At 40.4% G+C, this 23,807-nt stretch overlaps 2 protein-coding genes across 2 annotated transcripts; one reads left to right on the forward strand and one right to left on the reverse strand.

The window, feature by feature from the left end:
- Nucleotides 1-1,844: 1,844 nt before the first annotated feature.
- Nucleotides 1,845-2,505, reverse strand: LOC116896390 (40S ribosomal protein S13-like). The gene has a single exon (XM_032897520.1). The coding sequence runs from the start codon at nucleotides 2,328-2,330 to the stop codon at nucleotides 1,911-1,913; it is 420 nt and encodes a 139-aa protein (XP_032753411.1). The 5' UTR covers nucleotides 2,331-2,505; the 3' UTR covers nucleotides 1,845-1,910.
- Nucleotides 2,506-4,253: 1,748 nt separating this feature from the next.
- Rbm15 (RNA binding motif protein 15) lies at nucleotides 4,254-12,231 on the forward strand. Its single transcript, XM_032897521.1, has 2 exons — nucleotides 4,254-8,014; nucleotides 11,864-12,231. The coding sequence occupies exons 1-2, from the start codon at nucleotides 5,149-5,151 to the stop codon at nucleotides 11,884-11,886; spliced, it is 2,889 nt and encodes a 962-aa protein (XP_032753412.1). The 5' UTR covers nucleotides 4,254-5,148; the 3' UTR covers nucleotides 11,887-12,231.
- The last annotated feature ends 11,576 nt before the right edge of the window (nucleotides 12,232-23,807 follow it).

The raw sequence follows: 23,807 nt of genomic DNA on the forward strand, positions 1-23,807 counted from the left end.
AAGAGAATTTTTAAAGGAGATGGTGAAAACACTTTACAGAGAAAGCTAGTAACTTTCCCTCAAGGATTCCAGTAGTATAACTCCAGTGGGCCAATACTAAAGCAAAGTGGGCTACAAAAGCTTCTCCTCACCACTATTTCTTGGATTTTGGCAGAGCACTAAAAGAACAGATTGACAATACACTGCTATGGTGCTAGGGGAATTTGTAGCTAGCTTAACTCTAGTCATAACACCATGATCACTGAGGGCAGTTGCCCTCCTGAATCTGGCCACTGATCACTTGGAGACAAGAGGAAAGCTTGGATTGCATCTTAACAACTTTATTGACAACACCCAAAGAAGAGTTTCAAGTCTTTGCCCTTTATACCACGGGTCAGGTTTATCCTTTCTCAGCCCTCCTCAAGGTACACGTGTAAAGCTAAACCTCACTTACACAGCTTAGTGCTTCAAAGAACCCAAGGAAATGAAAACAAAATAAATCACTTAATCACAGCAAGTCTTCTCAATATTTGCTTTCTATTTCAATGAACATTTGCTTAAAGTCAAGTACAAGCAGAATAAAAAGATTACACTTTTAATGCTTAGGTCATCATTCTGTTCTGTCATGGGCAAACATGTAACAGGCTATATTTTGACTCTTACTGCCAAAAGGTGATGGCCTTTGCTGTTAGCATTAACTTTACCAGTCCTCTTGGCTCCAGGAAGGACTCCAGTTCCCTTGGAAGCCTTCCTAGCTTTTACCAAGCTCCCTGATGCTTCCAAAGGAAGCCACTGAGCTGTTTGTCCCTTTTCATCTCTTTCAATCTTTCTCAGTTCCAGTTTCTAGTTCTCAGTTGCTTCCCTCAGACTCCTGCCATTAGGTCCAGGAACTACACTGACTGGTCCTTATCTTGCCTTTGCATCAGTGAGTCACTATGTTAATCGATTTAGGCTGAAAACAGTCACTCATAGTTTTTCTGGATTGACTATTACATTGAGTAATCAGGTTAAAGTTTAATCCAATGTCCTTTTCTGTAGTATTCATATAATCTTAAAATAGATGAACACACCCATGAAAAGTTCTTTATGCTATTTTAGAGATTATACGTACAACTATTTTATCTCCCAATATCCCAAGTTTTATTTTTCAGTATTGTTTTCCACTAAAGAGAACCATTTTTGAAGGAATGGTGGATTCCACATCTGAGGCAAAATGCATTGGACATGCCTGGAATAGAATAATAGAGCAGGCGAGGATGGGAATAAGATGATAGACTTAAAGAAAAAAGATTGACATGATCTTATGATTGTCGAGTCTCTGCGTTCAGAACATGGGGTGGTCTTCAGAAAATATTCTACTATTGTATATTTTTAAACTAAATCCTACAAGGAAATTTTTATTTACAGTATCAAAAAGTCTCTTGCTAGTTCCAGAGCCTCCGCCCTGCGCCTAAGAGCAATTTCTGTAATAATTTCAATAAAATGTAAGCATGTATATGCAATACACAATTTTTAAAACCACAATTGTAGTTTATTATACACATATTTCTCTGACTGATGGCATTTATGCTAACGGTCTTTTAAATATTATTTTTGCAGGCCTGGAGAGGTGGCTCAGGGGTTAAAGTACTTGCTGCTCTCACAGAGGACACAGTTTGTTTTCCCAGAGGCCTATGTTGGTGACTCACAACCCTGTAATTCCAGCTTCTCTGGGGCTCTATCACCCTCTCTGGCTTCTCTGGGGATTAGAACACTAACATACATGCAGATACTCACATAAATATTTAAAGACAGGGTCTCATTACATAGTCCTGGCAGGCCTAGTATTCACTATATAGATAAGGCTGGTCTTTTTTTTTTTTTTTTTTTTACTCAAAGTGCTTATGTACACAACAGCATTTATGCCACTAGAGCAGAGGCTGTGATGACTCCTATTTCCTATTGGGTGGGAGCATCCACTTAGTCTTATAGTATGGAGACAACCGGTGAATTCTGCTCTCTATCGGGATCAGGTGGAATTTAGCATCCTTATCCTTTCTGTTCCTCTCAAGGTGCATTCGGACAGCAACTGCTTTCTTAATCAAATGGTAGAGATCCTCAGGAAGATCAGGGGCATGGCCTTTGGACTTAAGGATTCTCAAGATTTTATTTCCGGTCACAAAACGGACCTGTGCCACACCATGTGAGTCCCTCAGGATCACACTTATCTGGGAGGGAGTTAGGCCTTTCTTGGCCAACTTGTAAATTTGTTCCTTCATGTCATCAGACATCAACTTCAACCACTTCAGGATGCAGGGCTTATGGATGTAGGGGCAGAGCTGACTGGGACAGGCCCTTGCCGGAGCGTACATGATGGCGGGGATCTGGCAGCAAAGAGCAAATCTGGCCTTGAATTCAGCGAGATCTGTCTGCTTCTGCCTTTCACGTGGTAGGATTAAAGGGGTACATCACCAGACCTGCTAAAATCTTTAAAAGAATATTTTGTTTTCCGGTTCTCTCTTGCTCCTCTCTTGCTCTTGCCTTCCTGCCCCCAGTCTCTCCTCCCCATTCCCTCCCCCACCCTGCTCTCCACATGCTCATGGCCAGCCTCAACTCTCTCTCTCTCTCTCTCTCTCTCTCTCCTATCCTCTTAACTCCCCCCATGCCCTGAATAAACTCTATTCTGTTTTTTTGTTTTTTTTTTTCCGGAGCTGGGGACCGAACCCAGGGCCTTGCGCTTCCTAGGCAAGCGCTCTACCACTGAGCTAAATCCCCAACCCCATAAACTCTATTCTGTACTTTAAAAAAAAAGAATATTTTTTCCACTACTAAGAATTGAACCTAGAGCTTCACTTAGGTGCCCAAGGTTCCTGAACTGTGTCTCCAGACTTCTTTTGTGTGGGGTTGGTTTTAAGACAGAATCTCACCAACTTATCAAGTTACTCAGGCTAATGAAGAATTTGTGATCCTTACCCTCAAGAGTAGCTGGGATATAGGTGTTCCAAAAGCCACACAACAGCAACTTTTATTTATTTATTTATTTATTTTTTTTGGTTCTTTTTTTCGGAGCTGGGGACCGAACCCAGGGCCTTGTGCTTCCTAGGTAAGCGCTCTACCACTGAGCTAAATCCCCAGCCCCAACAGCAACTTTTAATACAAGTATGTCTATGCTTTATAGTATTTTGGGGTTTATAATTTACCTATCAGGCTTCTTTCAAATCTTTTTGATGTGATCAAGAGATTTTGGACCAAGTATTCACCAATTTCAAGATTATATACTAACAAAACAAATCGGCTGAAATAGGGCTAATCAGGTTGCTGTATCTAGTCTTCAAATAGCTTTTAAATTTAGAATTAAGGGTTTTTTTTGGGGGGGGCATTCTTATCACCTTGTAAAATGTCCTGTTTTAAAACACATTCTCAACTCAGTCTTAAAAGATGGGAATACCAGAATCTTTCTAATGTCTTCAAGGTACATATTTGGGAGACTGCAAAAAGCCTATTTTCGGGTTGGGGATTTAGCTCAGTGGTAGAGTGCTTGCCTAGCAAGCGCAAGGCCCCTGGGTTCGGTCCCCTAGTCAAGAAAAAAAAAAAGCCTATTTCCCCTCACCAGGAGGTAAGCACCAGTGGTATAGACTATTTTTTTTTTTTTTTTCTTTTTTTTTTTTTTTCGGAGCTGGGGACCGAACCCAGGGCCTTTGCGCTTGCTAGGCAAGCGCTCTACCACTGAGCTAAATCCCAACCCCTACCCATCTAATCTTATGGTCACCAGTATTACACAAGCTTACGAGACTCCTTACAGATGCATGGGGTCACTGAAGTTGGTGGCGGGGAGACGTTTAGATTTGAATCAGGGTTAAAGGAGTCAAAGGAGGGGGATCTAGGAGGGGACAAGGTGGCCATGTTACTGGATCCTAATATGGATTAATCGGGAGTGCTGAGATCCAAGAAACGAGATAAATGTAGTGCTCGCACAGTGAGAAGCGTTACATATTAAAGCTAAGCACAGCTACCTTTCACAAATCTTTTATGAATGCAAATCTTACACATTTTCACAACATAAATCAGGAAGCAAAAAAGGCCTGCAAGTGGTCCTGCAGGTCAGACCAGTCAGTAGGCCCGGAAGCCCGGAGTGTAGGTCACTGCCCGGCCTAAGGCGGCCAGGGCTGCGCTCTGTTTCCTATGTCCGCGGGCGGGCTGTGACTCGGTACCGCCCAGGGCGTCAGCGTGACCCGAGGCTCAGTGAACCCTGAACTCACCGCCCCAGCCAGCCGCACAGACCCGGGCAGGCGCTTTCTCGCGCACGGGGGTGGGGCTTTTTCAGGCTGCTAACTAAGATGGTGTCGGCTGGACTTCCCGGGACAGCTGCCTAAGCGGATCGAGGGCCAGCAGCCGGAAGGACCACCGAGCCCATTGTCCCGCCCAGACAGGACAGTGCGGAGCCCGCAAGTTCCAGACTCGAAGGACCGAAGCACAGGCAAGTACGCCGTAGGACCTAACAAATGTTTAAGAGAACGCCGAAAGCGCGGGGAGGCGGGCCTGACTCACTGTCACCATCTCGCGACAGCTAAGTGACGTCGCACAGCAAGCGCGTGGTAGAGTCTTTCACCTTCAGACTCCTCAGTTTATGGGCCTACTCCTTTAAGTGAGTGATGGACAGCGCTTTTATCCAATCATTTTCCTCGTCAACATCCAATCAGATTTAAACTTTATTCAGCCGCCCGAGAAGTTGGAAGACTGGGGTTGAAAGAGAGCGAGCGAGTGAGCGAGCGAGCTCTTTGTCTCTCGCGAGATCCGAGAGAGCCAAGTTCTCAGGGAAAAACGCCTGAACTGATGTCCAGACTTCCCAAGTAGTGATTTAAAGGACGTGGCCATAAACCAATGAAAGGGAAGAGAAGGTGGGATCGCTGCTTTCGCCGTGCTAGAAGTACCGTTACAGGGCAGACTTTTTGTCCAATCAACGCTTCTAGGCTTTGGGTCAGGTGACCATGAAGTGCGAGGGGCGGAGCTACAGCCTGGCGCGAGGAACCGTTAAGATAGACAACGAATATAACCAATGAGGTACTGCGATTAGGGCGTTGGGAACCCAATAACAGCGTCGGGGCGGGCGCCTTCCCGGAGCGCGGGGAGATGTAAAGACGGACAAATAGTTTTTCCAATGAGAAAGCTGAAGAGTGAATTAATTGACCAATGAGGTCTGCGGGGCGGGAGCCTTTGCCGCGGCGGAGTCCAAGATGGCGGCGTGCGAGTCCGCTGTGTGAAACGAGCGCGGGGTGGCGGGTTAGTCAGCTCCGCAGAGACGACCTCCGGCGACCCTCAACAATGAAAGGAAAGGAGCGCTCGCCAGTCAAGCCCAAACGCTCCCGTGGCGGTGAGGACTCCAGTTCTCGTGGGGAACGGAGCAAGAAGTTAGGGGGCTCTGGCGGCAGCAATGGGAGCAGCAGCGGGAAGACGGACAGCGGCGGGTCGCGGCGGAGCCTTCATCTGGACAAGTCCAGCAGCCGAGGCGGCAGCCGCGAGTATGATACCGGTGGGGGCAGCTCCAGTAGCCGCTTGCATAGTTACAGCTCCCCAAGCACCAAAAATTCCTCAGGCGGGGGCGAGTCGCGCAGCAGCTCCCGGGGTGGAGGCGGGGAGTCACGTTCCTCTGGGGCCGCCTCCTCAGCGCCTGGCGGCGGGGACGGCGTGGAGTACAAGACCCTGAAGATAAGCGAATTGGGGTCCCAGCTGAGTGACGAAGCGGTGGAGGACGGACTGTTTCACGAGTTCAAACGCTTCGGTGATGTAAGTGTCAAAATCAGTCATCTCTCAGGTTCTGGCAGCGGGGATGAGCGGGTAGCCTTTGTGAACTTCCGGAGGCCAGAGGACGCGAGGGCGGCCAAGCATGCCAGAGGCCGCCTGGTGCTCTATGACCGGCCTCTGAAGATAGAAGCCGTGTATGTGAGCCGGCGCCGCAGCCGCTCCCCGTTAGACAAAGATACTTACGCCCCGTCGTCCAGCGTGGTCGGAAGCTCTGTAGGTAGCCACAGGCACGCCCCTGGAGGAGGTGGAGGTCAGAGATCGCTTTCTCCTGGCGGTGCTGCTTTGGGATACAGAGACTACCGGTTGCAGCAGTTGGCTCTTGGCCGCCTGCCTCCTCCACCCCCGCCACCATTGCCCCGAGAGCTGGAAAGAGAACGAGACTATCCGTTCTATGACAGAGTGCGGCCAGCATATAGTCTTGAGCCGAGGGTGGGAGCTGGAGCAGGTGCTGCTCCATTCCGAGAAGTGGATGAGATATCACCTGAGGATGATCAGCGTGCCAACCGGACACTTTTCTTGGGCAACTTAGATATCACTGTGACAGAAAATGATCTCAGAAGGGCTTTTGATCGTTTTGGAGTCATCACAGAAGTGGACATTAAGAGGCCTTCTCGTGGCCAGACCAGTACTTACGGCTTTCTCAAATTTGAGAACCTAGACATGTCTCACAGGGCCAAACTAGCAATGTCTGGCAAAATTATAATTCGGAATCCAATCAAGATTGGTTATGGGAAAGCCACACCCACTACCCGACTTTGGGTGGGTGGTCTGGGACCTTGGGTGCCTCTTGCTGCCCTGGCACGAGAATTTGATCGATTTGGCACCATTCGAACCATAGACTACCGAAAAGGTGACAGTTGGGCATATATACAGTATGAAAGCTTGGATGCGGCTCATGCTGCCTGGACCCATATGCGTGGATTCCCACTTGGTGGCCCAGATCGTCGCCTTAGGGTAGACTTTGCAGACACAGAACATCGTTACCAGCAGCAGTATCTTCAGCCTCTGCCCTTGACCCATTATGAACTAGTGACAGATACTTTTGGACATCGAGCACCTGACCCTTTGAGGAGTGCTCGGGACCGGACACCACCCTTACTATACAGAGATCGTGATAGGGACCTTTATCCCGATTCTGATTGGGTGCCACCCCCGCCACCGGTTCGGGAACGCAGTGCTCGGGCTGCAACTAGTGCTGTCACTGCTTATGAGCCACTGGATAGCTTGGATCGAAGGAGGGATGGCTGGTCATTGGACAGGGACAGAGGTGACCGGGATTTGCCTAGCAGCAGGGACCAGCCAAGGAAGCGAAGGCTGCCTGAGGAAAGTGGAGGACGGCATCTTGATAGATCACCTGAGAGTGACCGGCCTCGAAAACAGCGTCACTGCACTCCTTCTCCTGACCGAAGTCCAGAACTGAGCAGTAACAGAGATCGTTACAACAGTGACAATGATCGATCATCTCGTCTTCTACTCTTGGAAAGGCCTTCCCCAGTCAGAGATAGACGGGGCAGTTTGGAGAAGAGCCAGAGTGACAAACGAGACCGTAAAAACTCTGCATCAGCTGAACGGGATAGGAAGCACCGGACAGCTGCTCCCACAGAGGGAAAAACCCCTCTGAAAAAGGAAGACCGATCTGATGGCAATACACCCAGTGCCAGCACTTCTTCATCAAAGCAGAAGCCACCTTCCCAGAAACAGGATGGAGGGACAGCTCCTGTGGCAGCATCCTCTCCCAAACTCTGTTTGGCTTGGCAGGGCATGCTTCTACTGAAGAACAGCAACTTCCCTTCCAACATGCATCTATTGCAGGGTGACCTCCAAGTTGCTAGCAGTCTACTTGTGGAGGGTTCCACTGGAGGCAAAGTAGCCCAGCTCAAGATCACTCAGCGGCTCCGTTTGGACCAGCCCAAGTTGGATGAAGTAACTCGACGCATCAAAGTGGCAGGGCCTAATGGTTATGCCATTCTCCTAGCTGTACCTGGAAGTTCTGACAGCCGATCCTCCTCTTCCTCAGCCACATCAGACACTGCCGCCTCTACTCAGAGGCCACTTAGGAACCTTGTGTCCTATTTAAAGCAAAAGCAGGCAGCTGGGGTGATCAGCCTCCCTGTGGGAGGCAATAAAGACAAGGAAAACACCGGGGTTCTTCATGCCTTCCCACCTTGTGAGTTCTCTCAGCAGTTCCTGGATTCCCCTGCCAAGGCACTGGCCAAATCTGAAGAAGATTACCTGGTCATGATCATTGTCCGTGGTGCGTCCTAAAGTCCATGTGTAACTTGTATTTACTACTTTGACATGGTTCCTTGTTTTGTGATGTGTAATGGGATACAGCATCAGATGAAAATTTCTTTCATTTAGTTTAGTTGGTTTTTTTTATATATATATTTTTGTAAACCTCCTTAAAATAGATAATGGGGCAGTTTAGTTATTAAGTGAAAGGGATGCCCTGAAGGTAGCAGGAAGATAGATTTGCTTTAATTAGGAGTTCTTACCTGATAATTTTTCTTTTTCTTCAGGTTTTTTATTTTTTCTTTTTCAATCTTGAGTTTTTAAAAAAAAAATCCTCAAAATGATAAACCCACAATTTTTAAAATCATAATTTGGAGAAAGGAACCTTCTGAAAATATTTACAGTGTACTGAAAATGATTTGATTGGTGCATAGATAATTTATACTAGAAGCATTGTGTGACTAAAATTTGATCAGGTATTGGCAAAGTCCAATTATTTTAATCAGGTGTTTGCGTATTTCTTTAAATACACAGTTTATTCCCAGAAAGTTTGCTTTAATATATCATTAGTTTTTGAGTTTTGTATCCCATGTTTGTAGCAGTAATTGGTAAAAGTTGACTTGTGTTATGAACCATTTACATCTTAAACTGGTATGCAAAAAATGAGTAAATGCTTTTAAAATGAAAATTTGTTGGTAAGTTAGGTGCAGGATAGTGTTCTAATTGACTGAGAAGTGTAGTTAATACAGTTCTATTGTGCATACTTCAAAACCAAAAATGAAGTTTTTTTGTATCCACTTAAGAAATTTCTGGTTTCAGTAAGAGTTGTCTGCAGGTTTATAAGTAATCCTTTTATTTCCCCTAGTCAAACATCCAAATTACAGAATTTTTAAAAGATTATTGTGAAATGCCTTCAAACTGTTTGAAGAAAATTCCTTCAGGTTTTTTTGTTGTTGTTGTTGCTTAAACAAGAGTAGTGGCATTATATTGGTGACACTGTTTTGAATATTTTTGAAATTTAATGTTTGACTAACTGTTGCCTGACTGGAGAAATTTGAAATGTCAGTGTTAGAAAAACTTTTTTTTTTATTATTACTATTTTTTTTTTAATTTTGATTTTTCTTGTACTTGTAATTAACTTACCTTGCACAGATTCCCCACCCCCCATCAAGCGCTCTCCCCACAAAATTGAGAGCTGAGGATTTGACATCTGGTTTTTAATAAGGGCTTCTGTTACTTTATAATACTTTTTTTGTTTGTTTTATGTGCCCTTCTGCTACCACTTGTGATTTCTAAGGCCATTATTAAATGTGATTTTCTTCCTCGATTTAAGTACTGAGGACTTCAACTAGGGCCCAGTATTTAATTATGATTAGGAACTTGAGTTTTTGGATCATGGTCATTTTTCTATTCTGTGAACATGACTTACTCAAAGCCTTGCAGACCCAACTGTTTTCTTTTTGTTTCAAAGCTTGTAGTCTTGAAATGGTATCAGTAATAACCCAGAAAAAGGTCACATAATTTTAGTTTTTCATTATGGCTATATATAAAGCATGTCAGAATGCAAACCTCATCACTACATCGTACTTTTCATTTTTTACTATATATTTATGATTTTTATTTTAATTTGGAGGTTTTTGTTTTGTTTTTTTGAGAAAAAGAATGTACTAGACCTTCTGAGCACAAAGGTGTGCTGTAAGAAAAATACTGAAATCCTCCAACTAAGACTTTAGGTGTCTTTTGCCTCCAAAAATGCAACACTTTGTTACATGGAGTTTAAGTACAGTTTTTAGTTAGCTAGGTAGATTTTTCCAGTTTAAATAATTCACTAGTCATTGCTTTTTAGTTTTTTATTTATTTTTTGTTTTTTGTTTTTTTGAAGTGGTCTGTGACATCTAATTTCACTATTAATCAAATGTGTTGTAATGGTTTGCTCCATGTTTATTTGAACCCTTATCTGACACTGCTACATTTTATTAGATCTGATCAATTAGTGCTTCAGTATTTTTGAAACATGAGTGGCTTGATGCCATTCCCAAATGTATGTAATATGTAAATTAGTTTGGTGCTTACCCACAGAGTGCCATCTTATTTGTGTTGCCTACTCTTGTGCAGGTTCATAATATTTGTCAATTAGCCACTTAAAACCTTCAGAGTCTGATTGACAGCAAAGTCTAAGTGTTTCTAATTTTATTAGCCACATCAGAATCCTATATTGGATATTCTTTTAAAATTGCTAAAATTTTATTTTATGCGTATGAGCGTTTTGCCTGCATGTATGTCTGCATACCACATGCTGGCTGCTCTCCCAGAGGACCTTGGTTTGGTTCCCAGCACCTAGTCCCATGGGATCTAACATCATCCTCTGGCCTCCCTGAATGTTCATTTTAATAGCCTTTTTTTTTTTTTAAGTACTTTAGCGTAACTGCTTTTAATCTTTTCAGAAACCCAATTAAAATGAATAGAAAATTTCTTAAGTATGCTATTTATGTGTTAAATATAGTGGTAAAAATAAGATTAAAACTTATGATCACAGCTTCAAAGTTTATGGAAAGTTAAGCAATCACTTAGCTTCTAGCAAATGGTTCTACTTAATTGTGGAGTAGTGTTTGCTGGTTGTAATAGAGATTTTTCCTGTAAAGAATTTTTCATACAGAGTCCTAAATTTTTAATGTGTACTTGTACACCATCAAACTGAAGGTAGTTTTCCTTTCAGAATTAACCTCTTAAAATGTACATCCTCTGGCTTCTATAAGCTTTTGGTAAACTATGTGACTGACTCACTTAGATCATTTGATACATAGCAGTAAAAGGTGTTTTTCAGGGTCAGAGTCGTAGTTTACTTAAAAACTATGTTATGGGCAGATGTTCACTGACTTTTTCTTTAATTTTTTTTAAAAAATTAAGTTAGCTTTTTTTTAGCTGATAAAATTGCTCATTTTGCAAGCACAGCTTGAACTGCAGTTTGTATCCATATAAGAACCATTTATCAAAACTTCTGTCGTAACAGAATTATGAGATCTTCTATTGAAGAGGGCCTTAATGACTTAAGTAAAAAGAAAATGGAGACAATTTCTGAACCTTTTTCCACCTGTCTTTTTCACAAAGTCTGGTTTTGAAATAGGAGTAAGGTATGAGAACAGGAACCAGAGTTAGCTTTGTTAGCTTTCTGGTTAAAGTGATATCCTTAATGGTGGGAAATGATTTCAGGTAACTACAGTAAATTGTTAAGCTTGATGAAAAGTTCTTATGTGACTTAAACAGAATTGAAAAGTATGAGTCCTGAAGTATTTTCTGACTGTTTAGCAAATTGTATGTGTGTTTTCTTAACAGAAACACCTATACTGTCTTTGGTAACATAGGTAAAGGTGGTTTGTAAATGGCTTTGTAGCTTTAACCCCTATCTACCTAGTAATGGAGCAGTCTTTATCACTCCATATGAATAATATAAATAAGCGTAGAGGGGTTAAAAGTTGTCTAAACTCCATCTTTCTATCTATTCCAGTTTTTTAGTTGTGTTTAGAGGATATTGGTTAATTATAAATTTGCTTTTTCCTGAACATTTGGCCATGTGTTAGTCAGTTTTTTTTTTTTTTTTTGAGGATAAACAATATCTTCAGTCCTATAATCCTTGATAAGTCTTTTAAAAAGTCACACCCTATTGTTTTATTTGTTATTTGTGTATTCTCATAGTAAATTTATTTCAAGGATTGTGCCAGTGGATATTATTGGTGCTTTTTGAAGTTAAAGTGGACTATCCAGGAAGGTCTTGTTAATACTATGTTCATCTATAATGGCATAGGGGAAATATATATATTTTTAATACTGTAAACGTTTGTACTGAATAACCTTTTTTTCCCCCTCCCGCAAGCAAAACTGGTGAACATCGGATGAAGATACGGAATTCAAAGCTCTAATGGACCTTTTTGAAGAGAAGTGGCTTATGTGGAGTTTACATGGGCCTCTGATGGAAGAAAGCTAATCTGTTTAGTATTTTGTGCATTTTACTAAAATGGCAGCTTAACATTGTGTATCTGCTATTGTGATGCCAATGCCGGTGTTTTAAGTGGAAAAATGACCTCTTTGCTTTGTGCTGTGTACACAAGATTTCTGGAAAAGTAAAGAAAAACCCTTTTTATGGCTCACACAGCTTAAAAGTAGCTGTCACTCAAACATGGGCTCACAGTTGAGCTGCTTTTGTTTTATTCTAAATAAATTGTTTCTTTTGAGGAAAATGTTTTTCTGCCTGGAAGTGAATTGACGGCAAACCTTGACCCCTTTGTTTGCAGCGGAGGGGGTACTTGCTGCTGCTCAGATCTTGTATGTCTTGAGCAAGAAGCAGGGAGATCATCAATTTCATTTTGACTATCACGGTGTGTCAATTCTGAAGGATCATAGTGTTACAGTGACCCCCTTTGTTTGCAGTGAAGGGGATCCTTTGCTTCTCGGTCCTCAACACACGATGAGGGTGCTGTTTGCTGGCATGCAAGAAGCGGGGCAAGCACTCTAAGCCTCTCACCACAGTGCACGAGTCGGGGGCTTTGCTGGTTGAAGAGCCGGAGTTCCTGAAATTTAAGTTTTGATTTATTTTGTTCACCCATCACGTTTGGCTTTAGTTTCATTTTTTAATTTGAAGAAAAGTTTGAAGTTGCATTATCTTGCACTTTTAACATTTGCACCAAATTGCCAAAAGAAGGAGAAATGCTCCGGTTGCTTTTTAAATGTTAATGATGATGTTAATAAAGCCTTTCCTGACACATTTGAGGAGCTCCTCCGTCTCCAGGGGCTTCTTACCAGAGTTATGCAGTGATGGGTTTAGTTCTGAATGGATGAAGAGTTCCTGAGAGCTAGCATTTGTAATTAGAACCGTTACTTGGTATCTGTGCCTTATTTGACCTGTGGTTCCACATGCCTTGGATGCGCATGCACCGTGACGGTTTCATAGGTTCGAACGCACACTCAGGCCCAATCACTTCGGTTGGTAGTACAGATTGTGAGGAAAAAATGGAGGCATCCTTAAGGAGGATTTTGTTTGCCTTTAGTTCCTGCATTATCCTGTACAGGGGCTCTTGAGCTTTGGAAGCCGGTTCCCAGTACAGGAGAAAAACTCCCCTGTTTGCAGCAGGATACTTCAGTGCACAGTGACAACGCTGGAGTTCAAGAGGAAGCCAGCAGTTCTGCACCTTTGGCTTCAGACACCATGGTTGTTTGCCAGTTTTAAACTTTAGTTGCAGACGAAGACCACCTTGACATGCAGGCTTGTTGGGCTTGTTTTGAATTTTAACCTCGGATGGAAGAGCCCTAGTGCTGTCTTGTCTCCATGCGGGATGATGATTGCTAGGCAACAGGTGATTATCAACCAAGGATGCCACGGTTATACTCTACAAGGTGGTGTTCCAGTGGTTAACAGCTGTATAAACTTGTAAACAGGTAAGAGGGTTTTTTAGAGGTCAAAAATATAATTACTAGGGAGAGGGCATTTAATGCTTTGGTTATGTTTCTCTTCTTGGAAGTCTTTAGACACTGCGGGTGTTAAGCTCCCCCCCCTCACTTAGGTATTTATAAAATTCTGCAACTTTGTTCTTGGTAATTCTTCTGTGCTTTATTTTAGAGTATATTTTGTTATCTGAAAAAAATATTGTAATGTGGGAGCCAAAGTGTTAGCATTTAATTACAGACTTGAGTCTTGGTGTCTCAAGTTTTTGACATTCGTCGTGATTTAATGGTACTAGAGGACTTGCGGCTATAAAAACATTTAAGTTTTTTTTAATTATTATTGGAAATGATAAATATTTTATCCAAATAGTCTTAATATTTGTTTTCTTGTCCCTCAAAGAGATTATAAAATTTAGGCAACTGCAGCTTGAGGGAAATGAATGGGCAGTGTTGAAAAGTCTGCCTTTTGTCTTGCCAGTTTCATTGTCCAGTTATCCTAGTAGCCTGAGCATCCTCCCTGCACAATAATCAAATAAGCAAGTGCACGTTCTTTGTATATCATACAACTTCCTCACTTTGTTTTAAATGGGTTTAGAGATTTTTGAATAGAACTTATTCATCCTGTCCATAAAATTTAGGGAATCTGGTAACTATAGTAGCTAGTCCATACTGGCTACTTTCCCTGATAGGTTTGTTTGGGCCCCAGCTATGTATCACTGTTAAGTGAGAGGGACAAGTGAAAAAAAAAAAAAAAAAACCAGAACTTTTTAGGTTCCCCAAAAAGTTAAAAATGTTTTAAGCCAAGTTTGCTTGTGAGGTAGTTCACTTAAGGCGTTGCTAATTGAGCTCTCCTTGCATCTCCAAGCAGTTCTTACCTGGTGGTAATGCCAGTTTTCATTATGTTTTCTCTCTTTTTAGTCAAGTAGTTTGCCAATTAATAGGCAAATATTTTAACTGGAGAATTATGTTGCACTGCTTAACTTTCTGAAGTCTCAGGCTTCATCTTAAGAATGAGGGAAAACATTAAAATCAGCATTTTTAAAATGTATTACATAAAACCATATGCAAAATGAGAAGGTACACAGTGTAACAACTGTTCTGAAACTGGTATTCATGAAATTTAGTATTCTTAGCTGCATTGAAGGATAATTAACTGGTGGAATATTCTGGTTTTAAAATGTAGAAGCTGCTCTTTGAATTTGTTTGTATGGTTTCCATGTCTTTAGCATAATCTATATGTAGCATATTCTAGGAGACCTCTGAATTGAGTTCACTTTTAAAAGCTTAGAAGTGGTTAAAATTGAAAAGACCCATTGCCTTAAGTAAAACAACCTAGATTTTCTAAATTGCTATTTCCATAGTTTACAAGCTTTTTGTTTATATAGGCTTTTTTGGGACCGGTCTTGCTTATGAAGCCCAGACTGGTCTCAAACTCAAAATCTTCCTGCCTCTGCTTCTCTGAGTGCTGAGAATTTACCATGCTTCAACTCAGTTGATTGCAATATTTATCTTCCATAAGTTTTTAACAATTTGAATGTTGATAGTATATTAGGAGCCAAGATTCAGAGAGTAGGAAATAGAAATATCAGGTAGTTTATACCACTGTAATGGTGCTATACCCCTTGAGTGCTGTACTGCTTTAGGAACTGGATATAACAAAGTAAATAATCAGCCACCAGGGAAAAGTTTAGCAGTTTAAGATAATAGAAAAGATGTAACAGGTCAGTTGCTAATGTTTTATTTTTCTTTCATAGATAATAATGATATGACTATATGAATAGGTTTCTCAAGTTGGGATAGATAAGAAAGGCTTAACAAAAGTTTATTAGAAGAGGATAAGGAATGGTGGTAGGAGTTTGATAGACAGGTCAGAGAAACACATGAATAATAAATAATATAGCAACTTGGTGAATGGAAAAGATGTATAAACTAAGTGCTGGAAAAGAAGTCAACAAAATAGGGAATTACAAAGGGCAAGCCAATTTGAGAAGATGGGAGATAAATCATTGATAGCAACCCCTAACTACTAAATGCCAGGCATTCTGCAAAGTGCTGTATGCACGTTGCCTTATTTAACTTTTCTACATTCTAATCTGACACTGTGGACCCAGGATTCTAACCAGGCCTTTGTCCTGGCTAGATGGCTCTCATGCTCATTAATTTTGCCTCACTGTTTTTGTTTGTTTGTTTATGGAAGCCATAGATAGAATTCAAGCTGTAAACTTGAGGAAATGTGTGGGCATATAATTGCAAATGATATTGTATTAACATTTGCAATATTTAGGAAGTAAGCTTTTTTTTTTTTTTCTTTTTTTTCGGAGCTGGGGACCGAACCCAGGGCCTTGCGCTTGCTAGGCAAGTGCTCTACCGCTGAGCTAAATCCCCAACCCCAGGAAGTAAGCTTTTTACTCCTCCATTCTAGCTACTTTGAGATTTGTTAAGGACCAGTATGGTCTGGGAGTTTGTTCCTTTACAAGCTTCGCAGGTAATTCTGCTGTGTTCTGTGATCATTGGCTGTTATTTGAAGCAAACCGAACAAGTCTAAATACTCTCACTTAAAGTTGCTACCTAAGTTCTGCATGCTGTGACACATGCCTGTAATCTCAGCACTTAGGAGGCAGAATAAAGTTCAAGGCCAGTCTGCACTTTTACATGGCAGAATCCTGTCTCAAAATGAAACAAAAGATTTGTCATTTAAGTAGCAGTTTTATAATCTGTTATTTCTTCAAGGTACTAATTCTTGCTGACCATTTAATTTTTCCTTAAAAGAAAGGCCACTATTTAATTGAAGAATTGGGTATGTAGTCCAGTGGCTGAGCACTTAGCGTATGGTGCATAAGGCTGATCCCCGGGCACCACACACACACACACACCACACACACCACACACAGGTGAAAGATAACAAGGAACTTAGAGAGGTATTGAAATATCAGATGTTAATATGAATAATATGGCTGAATTCTATCTTAAAGTTGAAAGCATTTCTGTGTATGTCTGTGCACATGCGTGTGCATGTACATACATGCCATAATGGGCAAAGGAAATTAACATTTCTATAAACATCATGAATATAGGGGTTGGGGATTTAGCTCAGTGGTAGAGCGCTTGCCTAGGAAGCACAAGGCCCTGGGTTCGGTTCCCAGCTCCGAAAAAAAACAAAACAAACAAAAAAAAAAAACAAAAAACAAACATCATGAATATATTCTTTTGGGGTTTGTTTACTTTTTTTTTTTTTGGAGCTGAAGAGAAGGCTCAGAAGTTAAAAGCACTGGTTGCTCTTCCAGAGGACCCTGCTTTCATTCCCAATACCCTCATGGTAGCTCTCAGCTATCTATAACTCCAGTTCCAGGGGATCTGATGCCCTATTCTGGCCTCAGGCACCAGGCAGGCGTGTGGTTCACAAACATACACACAGATATCCATACACATAAAAAGTATGCATGTGGGGTGTGTGTGTGTGTGTGTGCGCGCGCGTGCGTGCGTGTAAGCACACATGAAGGTGGGAGGATGACTTTATAGAGTTGTTTTTCCTTGTCTACCTTCATGTGGAGTCATGTGGCTCAACTTAGGTTTCCAGGCTTTAACAGCAAGTATCCTTACCCACTGAACCATCTTGATGGTCCTCTTTTGTGTGTTTTAAAATTTATATTGAAACAAGGCTTCCAGCATTTTTAAGTATGTGTTATACCATTGAAGGTTCATTTAGTGCTTTTTTTTTTTTTTTTTTTTTTGTAGTTATTCAGATTTTATTCCTTAAGGCTTTTACCTGTTGACCACCCTGAGCTTTCAGAATGGTCTTCTTTCTGGTACATCATCTGCTGCTTCATAGTGTTTGTGTTCTATTAAACTAATATAGCATTTTCCAGTGTATTCATACATACATAGTTTCTGAAATACGCTTTCTGTATTCATATTTTTTTCTAGTGCTATCAAACTAAATTTTTATTCTAAACTTTGAAGGGTCTAGTTGCTCATGGTAGTACATGCCTTTATTGTCCCTGCAGTCCACAGGCAGAGGTAGAGGCAGAGGCAGGTGGATGAATGCCTGAGTTTGCAGGCAGCCTGCTCTATGTAGCAAGTTCCAGGCCATCCAAGGTATGAAAAGTGAGGCTGTTTTTAAAAGGAAAGACTTTCCATTAAATAGTTATTATCTATGCAAAACAGATTTTTGCAATTAGTGTAAATTGTTGAGTTTATTATATTATTTTTCAGGTAACTAGTGGATTACTTTTTTACCCAGGAAAAGGGCTTAATAACATTTTTTAATATGGGTAAGCCTGTTAGTGCACCTCTGTCAACAGTAGAACTGTCATCAAATTTAACGCTGAGGTGTTACATATTTTTATGTTTTAATGAATGTTTAAAAATCAATATTCCAGATAATTATATTTTATCATATAGAAATTTAATATTAATAGTTTTGTTTGTCTCCCAAGATGAATATCTTATAGTTTAGTATACACTTTTTGTTTGTTTTTAGGCAAAGTGTCTTATAGCCTAGACAGGCCTAGAACTCTCCATATGACTAAAAGATGACCTATAACTTCTATTTTTATGTCTCTACTTCTCAAGTACTTGGGATATGCCTTTATGTCTTTGTTATAGAAACACATTACTAAACTGTACTCCTTAAGTAGGATTTTTCTGCATTCTGTAGCAAAGGTCTCAACCCTGACTGTACATGAAAACTCCTGGAGGAACTTTGGGAATTTTAATTCCAATAGCTAAGGTTCTTCTTCAGATTGATTTAAATTGTGGTGGATGGAGTGACTCTGCAAAGCCTCAGGAATTGTTTTTTCCTTTGTATAAGTGGCCAAATAACACTTGCTGTACTGTGCTGCCAGTGTGAGAGCCACTGCTCTAGAGACAAAGTTTATACATCCTCAGAAATATACAACCTTGTAAGAATTGCTAGACAACAACAACAAAACCAGCAGAATTTTGGTTCAGTACAGTACACTATGTATATTGTTGAACATAGAGGATCCTTGTTGCCAGAAACATGGCCCCAGCTGAATAGCATTACATTAGGATCACTTGTTAGGAATGAAGAATTGTAGAGCTTCATCTCAGACCTGGTAGGTGGGATGGAAATCTACAGATAATTCATACGGACATTAAGGTTTGGCAGATACTTACCTGGGTTTGGGAGGTACTGGCACCATGTACACACACACACGCACACAAAATTTAAGAAACTGCTTTTGATCTAGATACAGTGTTTTGTGTGATAAAATTAATAATTATAATCTTATTCCTTGTGTATAAGTCTCAAAGTTGCATTGGTGAAAATTAACTGTGAAGCATTTATTATTTTGCTTTGTTTCAGGAAAACAATAACAAACCAGGAGAAAACCAGCACACACACAGATACACACAGACATACACACACATACACACACACACACACACACACACACACACACACACACACACACACACAAAGTAGACATTTATTTATTTTCTGCAAGGGAAGTAGGAGTAAGAGTATTGAGGTCAGCTTAAGGTCATCAGAAAATAACCAGCCTTAGTTAACAGATAGGAAGGATTACTGTTTTTTGCCTATCCTACTTGGTTGATTTCTGAATATGTTGTTAGGTTTTTTTTTTTTTCCTGCTGTCTCATGCATATCATGAGATAGAATATCCCCAAGACAGACAGACAGACACACACACACACACACACACACACACACACACACACACACACACACACGCGTTGATGTCTTATGATTTAGTGTTTTGGGTTTCATTTTGTGGTTTCATTTTTTATTTATTTTATTTTTGCTATGGTTAGAACCTAGGGCCTACATGGGCAGCAAATATTCTACCACTGAACTTTCCTTCCTCTGACCTAGAAGTTTGGGAAGGTGGATGTGGGCATGATTGAGGTGTGGTTACTAATTAAATTGTCTTTAAATTATATAATTCACAGGCTAATTTTCTTCACATAGAAACAAGACTCAGTCTATAATACCAAAGAATACAGGGAGAAAACAAATATTAATATTCATACGGATGGCCAAGTATAGTATTCAAAGGGTACTCTTAATTTTCATTATACCAGTTTTATGTGCAAGAATGGTATTTTTAATGTGTAGATTCTTAATGTTAAAGGATTCTGAAGTATATTTGCCAAGCAGCCACATTGATATCCAATGAAAAATTGTAATCAGATTATTTTCATATTCTATAGTTTTTATTTGTAAGCTTATATGTGATTTAAGGGAAATTTTCATCAGTCTCAGTAATAGCATCTCTGGGGGACCTCTCAAAGATTCATTTATGATATTATAGATTGATTTATCCTCAGAAATGAGAGACTTGTTTTTAGTGGGGAATGAGATCTGGGCTTTTGGTTTTTGGTTTTGTTTTGTTTTGTTTTTGAGACACCTTGTTTTGTTTACTTTCCTTTAGGAATGACTAAATTGAAACTGTGTGTGTGTGTGTGTGTGTGTGTGTGTGTGTGTGTGTGTGTGTGTGTATACACATACACATCTATATATGTTTTATATAGAGAAAGAACATTGAATCCCTCTCCTTACTTTTTTAATTGCCAGGTTTAAAGGTAGCCTTCTAAGTACAGTAATTAGTTAAACATCTTTTTTTCTTCCTGGGTTTCTTTTTAGGAACTACTGACAAAACCTATAGCTGCCTTTTGGATATGGCTTTATAACTCAGCAACTAAAAGATGAGTTCTAATTGCCAGACTTCTGGCACTGGCATTGTCCTCCTGTTTCTATAGAAACTGGGTTGGAAGTCAGAGCTGCACAGAGGGAAAGGGTAAGTTTCTTTTAATTCCATATTATAAACCCATATCTTACTAACTATGACCTGGTATCAGTTTCCACATAAGAGTGAGTGGTAAAGTGTTCTCAAAAAGAAACTACTAATTTTCATTTGAGAGAAACTGACATCAAGTCATTAAACATAATGAGGGTTTAAATATGGATTTAGTTTTCTAGTAGTGACTCTGACTTCATATTTCTTAAATAATGAACTCATTAGAATGATTATATTCAGTTTATTTTTTATTCACGTGGGCCACAATATTGACTTACCCTATTCTGTTGTACCTTTCTGGAAAGTGAAAAATGGCATATAGAATATGTTGTAGGGGGCATTGTAAAAGTCTCTTTTGTAGAGGTCCAGTTTGTTTGTTTGTTTGTTAGTTTTTTCCTATTGCAAAACAATTTCTACTTTACTGACAAGTTCTTAGCCTCTTCTCTCAGTTAAGTAGGATGTGCCTCTTGGGTGCATTTGTTCCCAACTAGGCAGAGCCTATTGTCATCCTATGGTTGTGGCTCCAGAGGACTTTGCCAGACAGCTGTAGAATTTAGACATGATGTTGGTTTACTTGATAGTACAAACTCCTGTGACTAACAGGTTGGTGCATCTAAATAACATGAAAATCTGACTAGCTCTGAGGTAGAAGGACATTCTGAACTCTCACTTTTAAAAAGCGATATTAGAGGATAATATTACATACTATTAAAGGGATAAAGTGATCTTTTTCCCACTAAAAGAATGTAAGTTATGCAGACCAAAGAGGAGTGTCCTTGGCTTTATTTCCATCTAGATATGCCACTTGTGAAAATAGTGTGTGCTGTAAAAGTTGGTCAAGTATTGGACACATGAGCATAATCCCAACAGCTGGAGGATAAGGTTGGAAGATTGTAAGACTGAAGCTAGCCTGGACTAAATCATGAAATTCTATCTGGAAAGAAGTTGGAAGTTTATCAGTGGGAAAAGTAAACTCATTTTAAAAGATTTTACAAGTCCTTAGTTCATGCTTGAAAGTGGACTATTATTAAATTTTTTATATGATTTTTACTAATTTTTGTTATGCTAGCTGGGCTTGTATAAGGTAGAAACAGAATCAAATTTGTGATTTTTAGGGGGAAGCAAGAATTTGAAAAATTCTAGAAAGTTAGTGTACTGCTTGCTGTCGAGCATCCAGACACATCTATTTAAGTTTGTCCTGGTTTTAAAATGAAAGGATCTTAGCAGATTGGATGTGGTTAAGAGCGTTTGCTGTTCTTGCAGAGGATCTAGGTTCCATCCCTAGTATTATCCATCATAGCAGCTCACAACATTGTAAATAGTCAGAAGGGATTTGATGCCCTCTCTGGCCTCCATGGGCCTTGTACTAATACGGTGAGCAAACGTACACGTTGGCAGAACATTCATAGATACAGAGCTATACATTTTAAAAATCTAGGGAGCCCCTTCACTTCTTACCAGCCCAGTCACCCCGATTCTACTTCGTTCTCTGCATCTAGGCTAGTCTCAAGCTGTTGGCAGTCCTGCCTCACCCTTCAGAATGCTGAATGTATCACCACACTACTACTAAGATATCACTGCTCATTGTTTTCTGATTGAAAAATTTGTAGTGTAATGGCTTCTGCTGAAGTGGATCTGTGTTGGAGCCTCATTATGTAGTAGTACTCAGGCTGGAATGGGACTCAAAGATCCTCCTGTGTCAGAATTCAGAAATTCCAGGTAACACCAGTAGGTTTGTCTTTCTGCTTTGGTCTCAATTTGTTTTCTATGTATGAGTGTCTGTCTTTCCGCCTGTCTGCATGTATTTCTGTGTATCACATGTGTGCCTGGTGCCTAAGTAAGCCAAGAGAGGGCATCAGCTTTCCTGGGACTGGAGTTACAGATTATTGTAAACTTCCATGTGGGTTCTGGGAATTGAACTTAAGTCCTTTGGAAGAGCAGCTAGTGCTCCAGCCCTAAAGGTTCATCTTCTTAATTGACTTTTCCTATATTTCTTAGTGATTCTAGGCAATGCTAATTATCCCTAACACACACCCCCCACTCCCCATAATAAAACTTTAATTTTAAATTGTTCTAAAAGCTGATTGTACATAACTTGGTTATTTTGTTACTGTTGCTTTTGTGTCTATGTTAAGAACACAAGTGCTGGACTGGAGAGATGGCTCAGCGGTTAAGAGCACTGACTGCTCTTCCAGAGGTCCTGAGTTCAATTCCCAGCAACCACATGGTGGCTCACAACCATCTATAATGGGATCTGATGCCCTCTTCTGCTGTATCTGAAGACAGCTACAGTGTATTCAGATAAATAAAATAAATTAAAAAAAAAAAAGAACACAAGTGCTAAATGTGAAACAACCTAAGTAAATATTTGTAGCAAAATGGATTTAACCTATGGTTCAAGAACATTTACCACTGGGAGACTAGAAAATAATTTTTTTTTAAGATTTATTTATTTATTTTATGTATGTGAGTACACTGTCACTGTCTTCAGACACACCAGAAGAGGGCATCAGATTCCGTTACAGATGGTTGTGAGCCACCATGTGGTTGCTGGGAATTGAACTCAGGACTTCTGGAAGAGCAGTCGGGTGCTCTTAACCACTGAGCCATCTCTCCAGCCTCTATAGCAGATAATGGGTGTGGTTTTATTTTGAAGATTGGGTTCATTCTAGTATAATTTTAGGTTAGTCTTGAGCCAAACAAACTTATTGCTGTTTCAGTGAAGTTAATTTTTATAGTTTATTGGTACCATGAAGGAGATAATAATAAAAAGGAAGAATGGGTGGTTTTATGTTATTTGAGCTATGACTTCTATTTACTTAATATTGTATTTCTTTGATTTTCAATATTCATTTGGAGAATGGGCACTATAGACAATGCTTTTGAAGGTTGTATGAAGGGTAAGATTAGGCTAGGCTGCTGGGCAGTAATGTTTCATTCACACCTTTAATCCCAGCATGGAGGCAGAGGCATGTGGATCTCTGAGTTCAAGGACAACCTGCTCTACAGAATAATTTCAAGAACAGCTAGAGCTACATTGAGAAATCCTACCCCTTCCCTCATCCTTCCCCCTTATCCCCTCCCAAACAAAGGATTACGGTAAGTATGGTAGCACATACTTGAGTCCCAGTACCAGGGAAGTAGTGGTAGGAGGTTCAGAAGTTGAAGGTTTTGAGGGCCTTGTTATCATTTAGCAGGATGAAAAACTTTGGTGTTCGAGATTGATAAAGCCAGTCTGAGTTAATCAATGTGGAGTTCTTTTAAGATTTATTTATGTTATATATATGAGTACACTGTAACTGTCTTTAGACACATCAGAAGATCCCATTACAAATGGTTGTGAGCCACCATGTGGATGCTAAGAATTGAACTCAGGACCTCTAGAAGAGCAGTCAGTTTTCTTAACCACTGAGCCATTTCTCCAGCCCAATGTGGGATTCTTTAGTAGGTCTTACTTAATTTTCCTGAGGTTTGGAAAGACTCTAAGTTGCTATAGTCTTTTGACAATAATTGTTGCTTCAAATGAAAGAGGAAACTGAGATTGGTTCCTAGTGGTTTTATCCTTTTGACATAGAAGGCAGAAGAAAGGAAAGTAGT

This window comes from Rattus rattus, chromosome 3 (assembly GCF_011064425.1).
Source record: "Rattus rattus isolate New Zealand chromosome 3, Rrattus_CSIRO_v1, whole genome shotgun sequence".
Classification (NCBI taxonomy): Eukaryota; Metazoa; Chordata; class Mammalia; order Rodentia; family Muridae; genus Rattus; species Rattus rattus.

Excerpts from the sequence above, each read along its gene's own strand:
- LOC116896390 (XM_032897520.1), bottom strand. The coding sequence starts at position 2,330 with ATGTACGCTCCGGCAAGGGCCTGTCCCAGTCAGCTCTGCCCCTACATC.
- Rbm15 (XM_032897521.1), top strand. The coding sequence starts at position 5,149 with ATGAGGTCTGCGGGGCGGGAGCCTTTGCCGCGGCGGAGTCCAAGATGG. Across the intron at positions 8,015-11,863 it reads GGTCATGATCATTGTCCGTG|CAAAACTGGTGAACATCGGA; the intron begins GTGCGTCCTAAA and ends CCCTCCCGCAAG.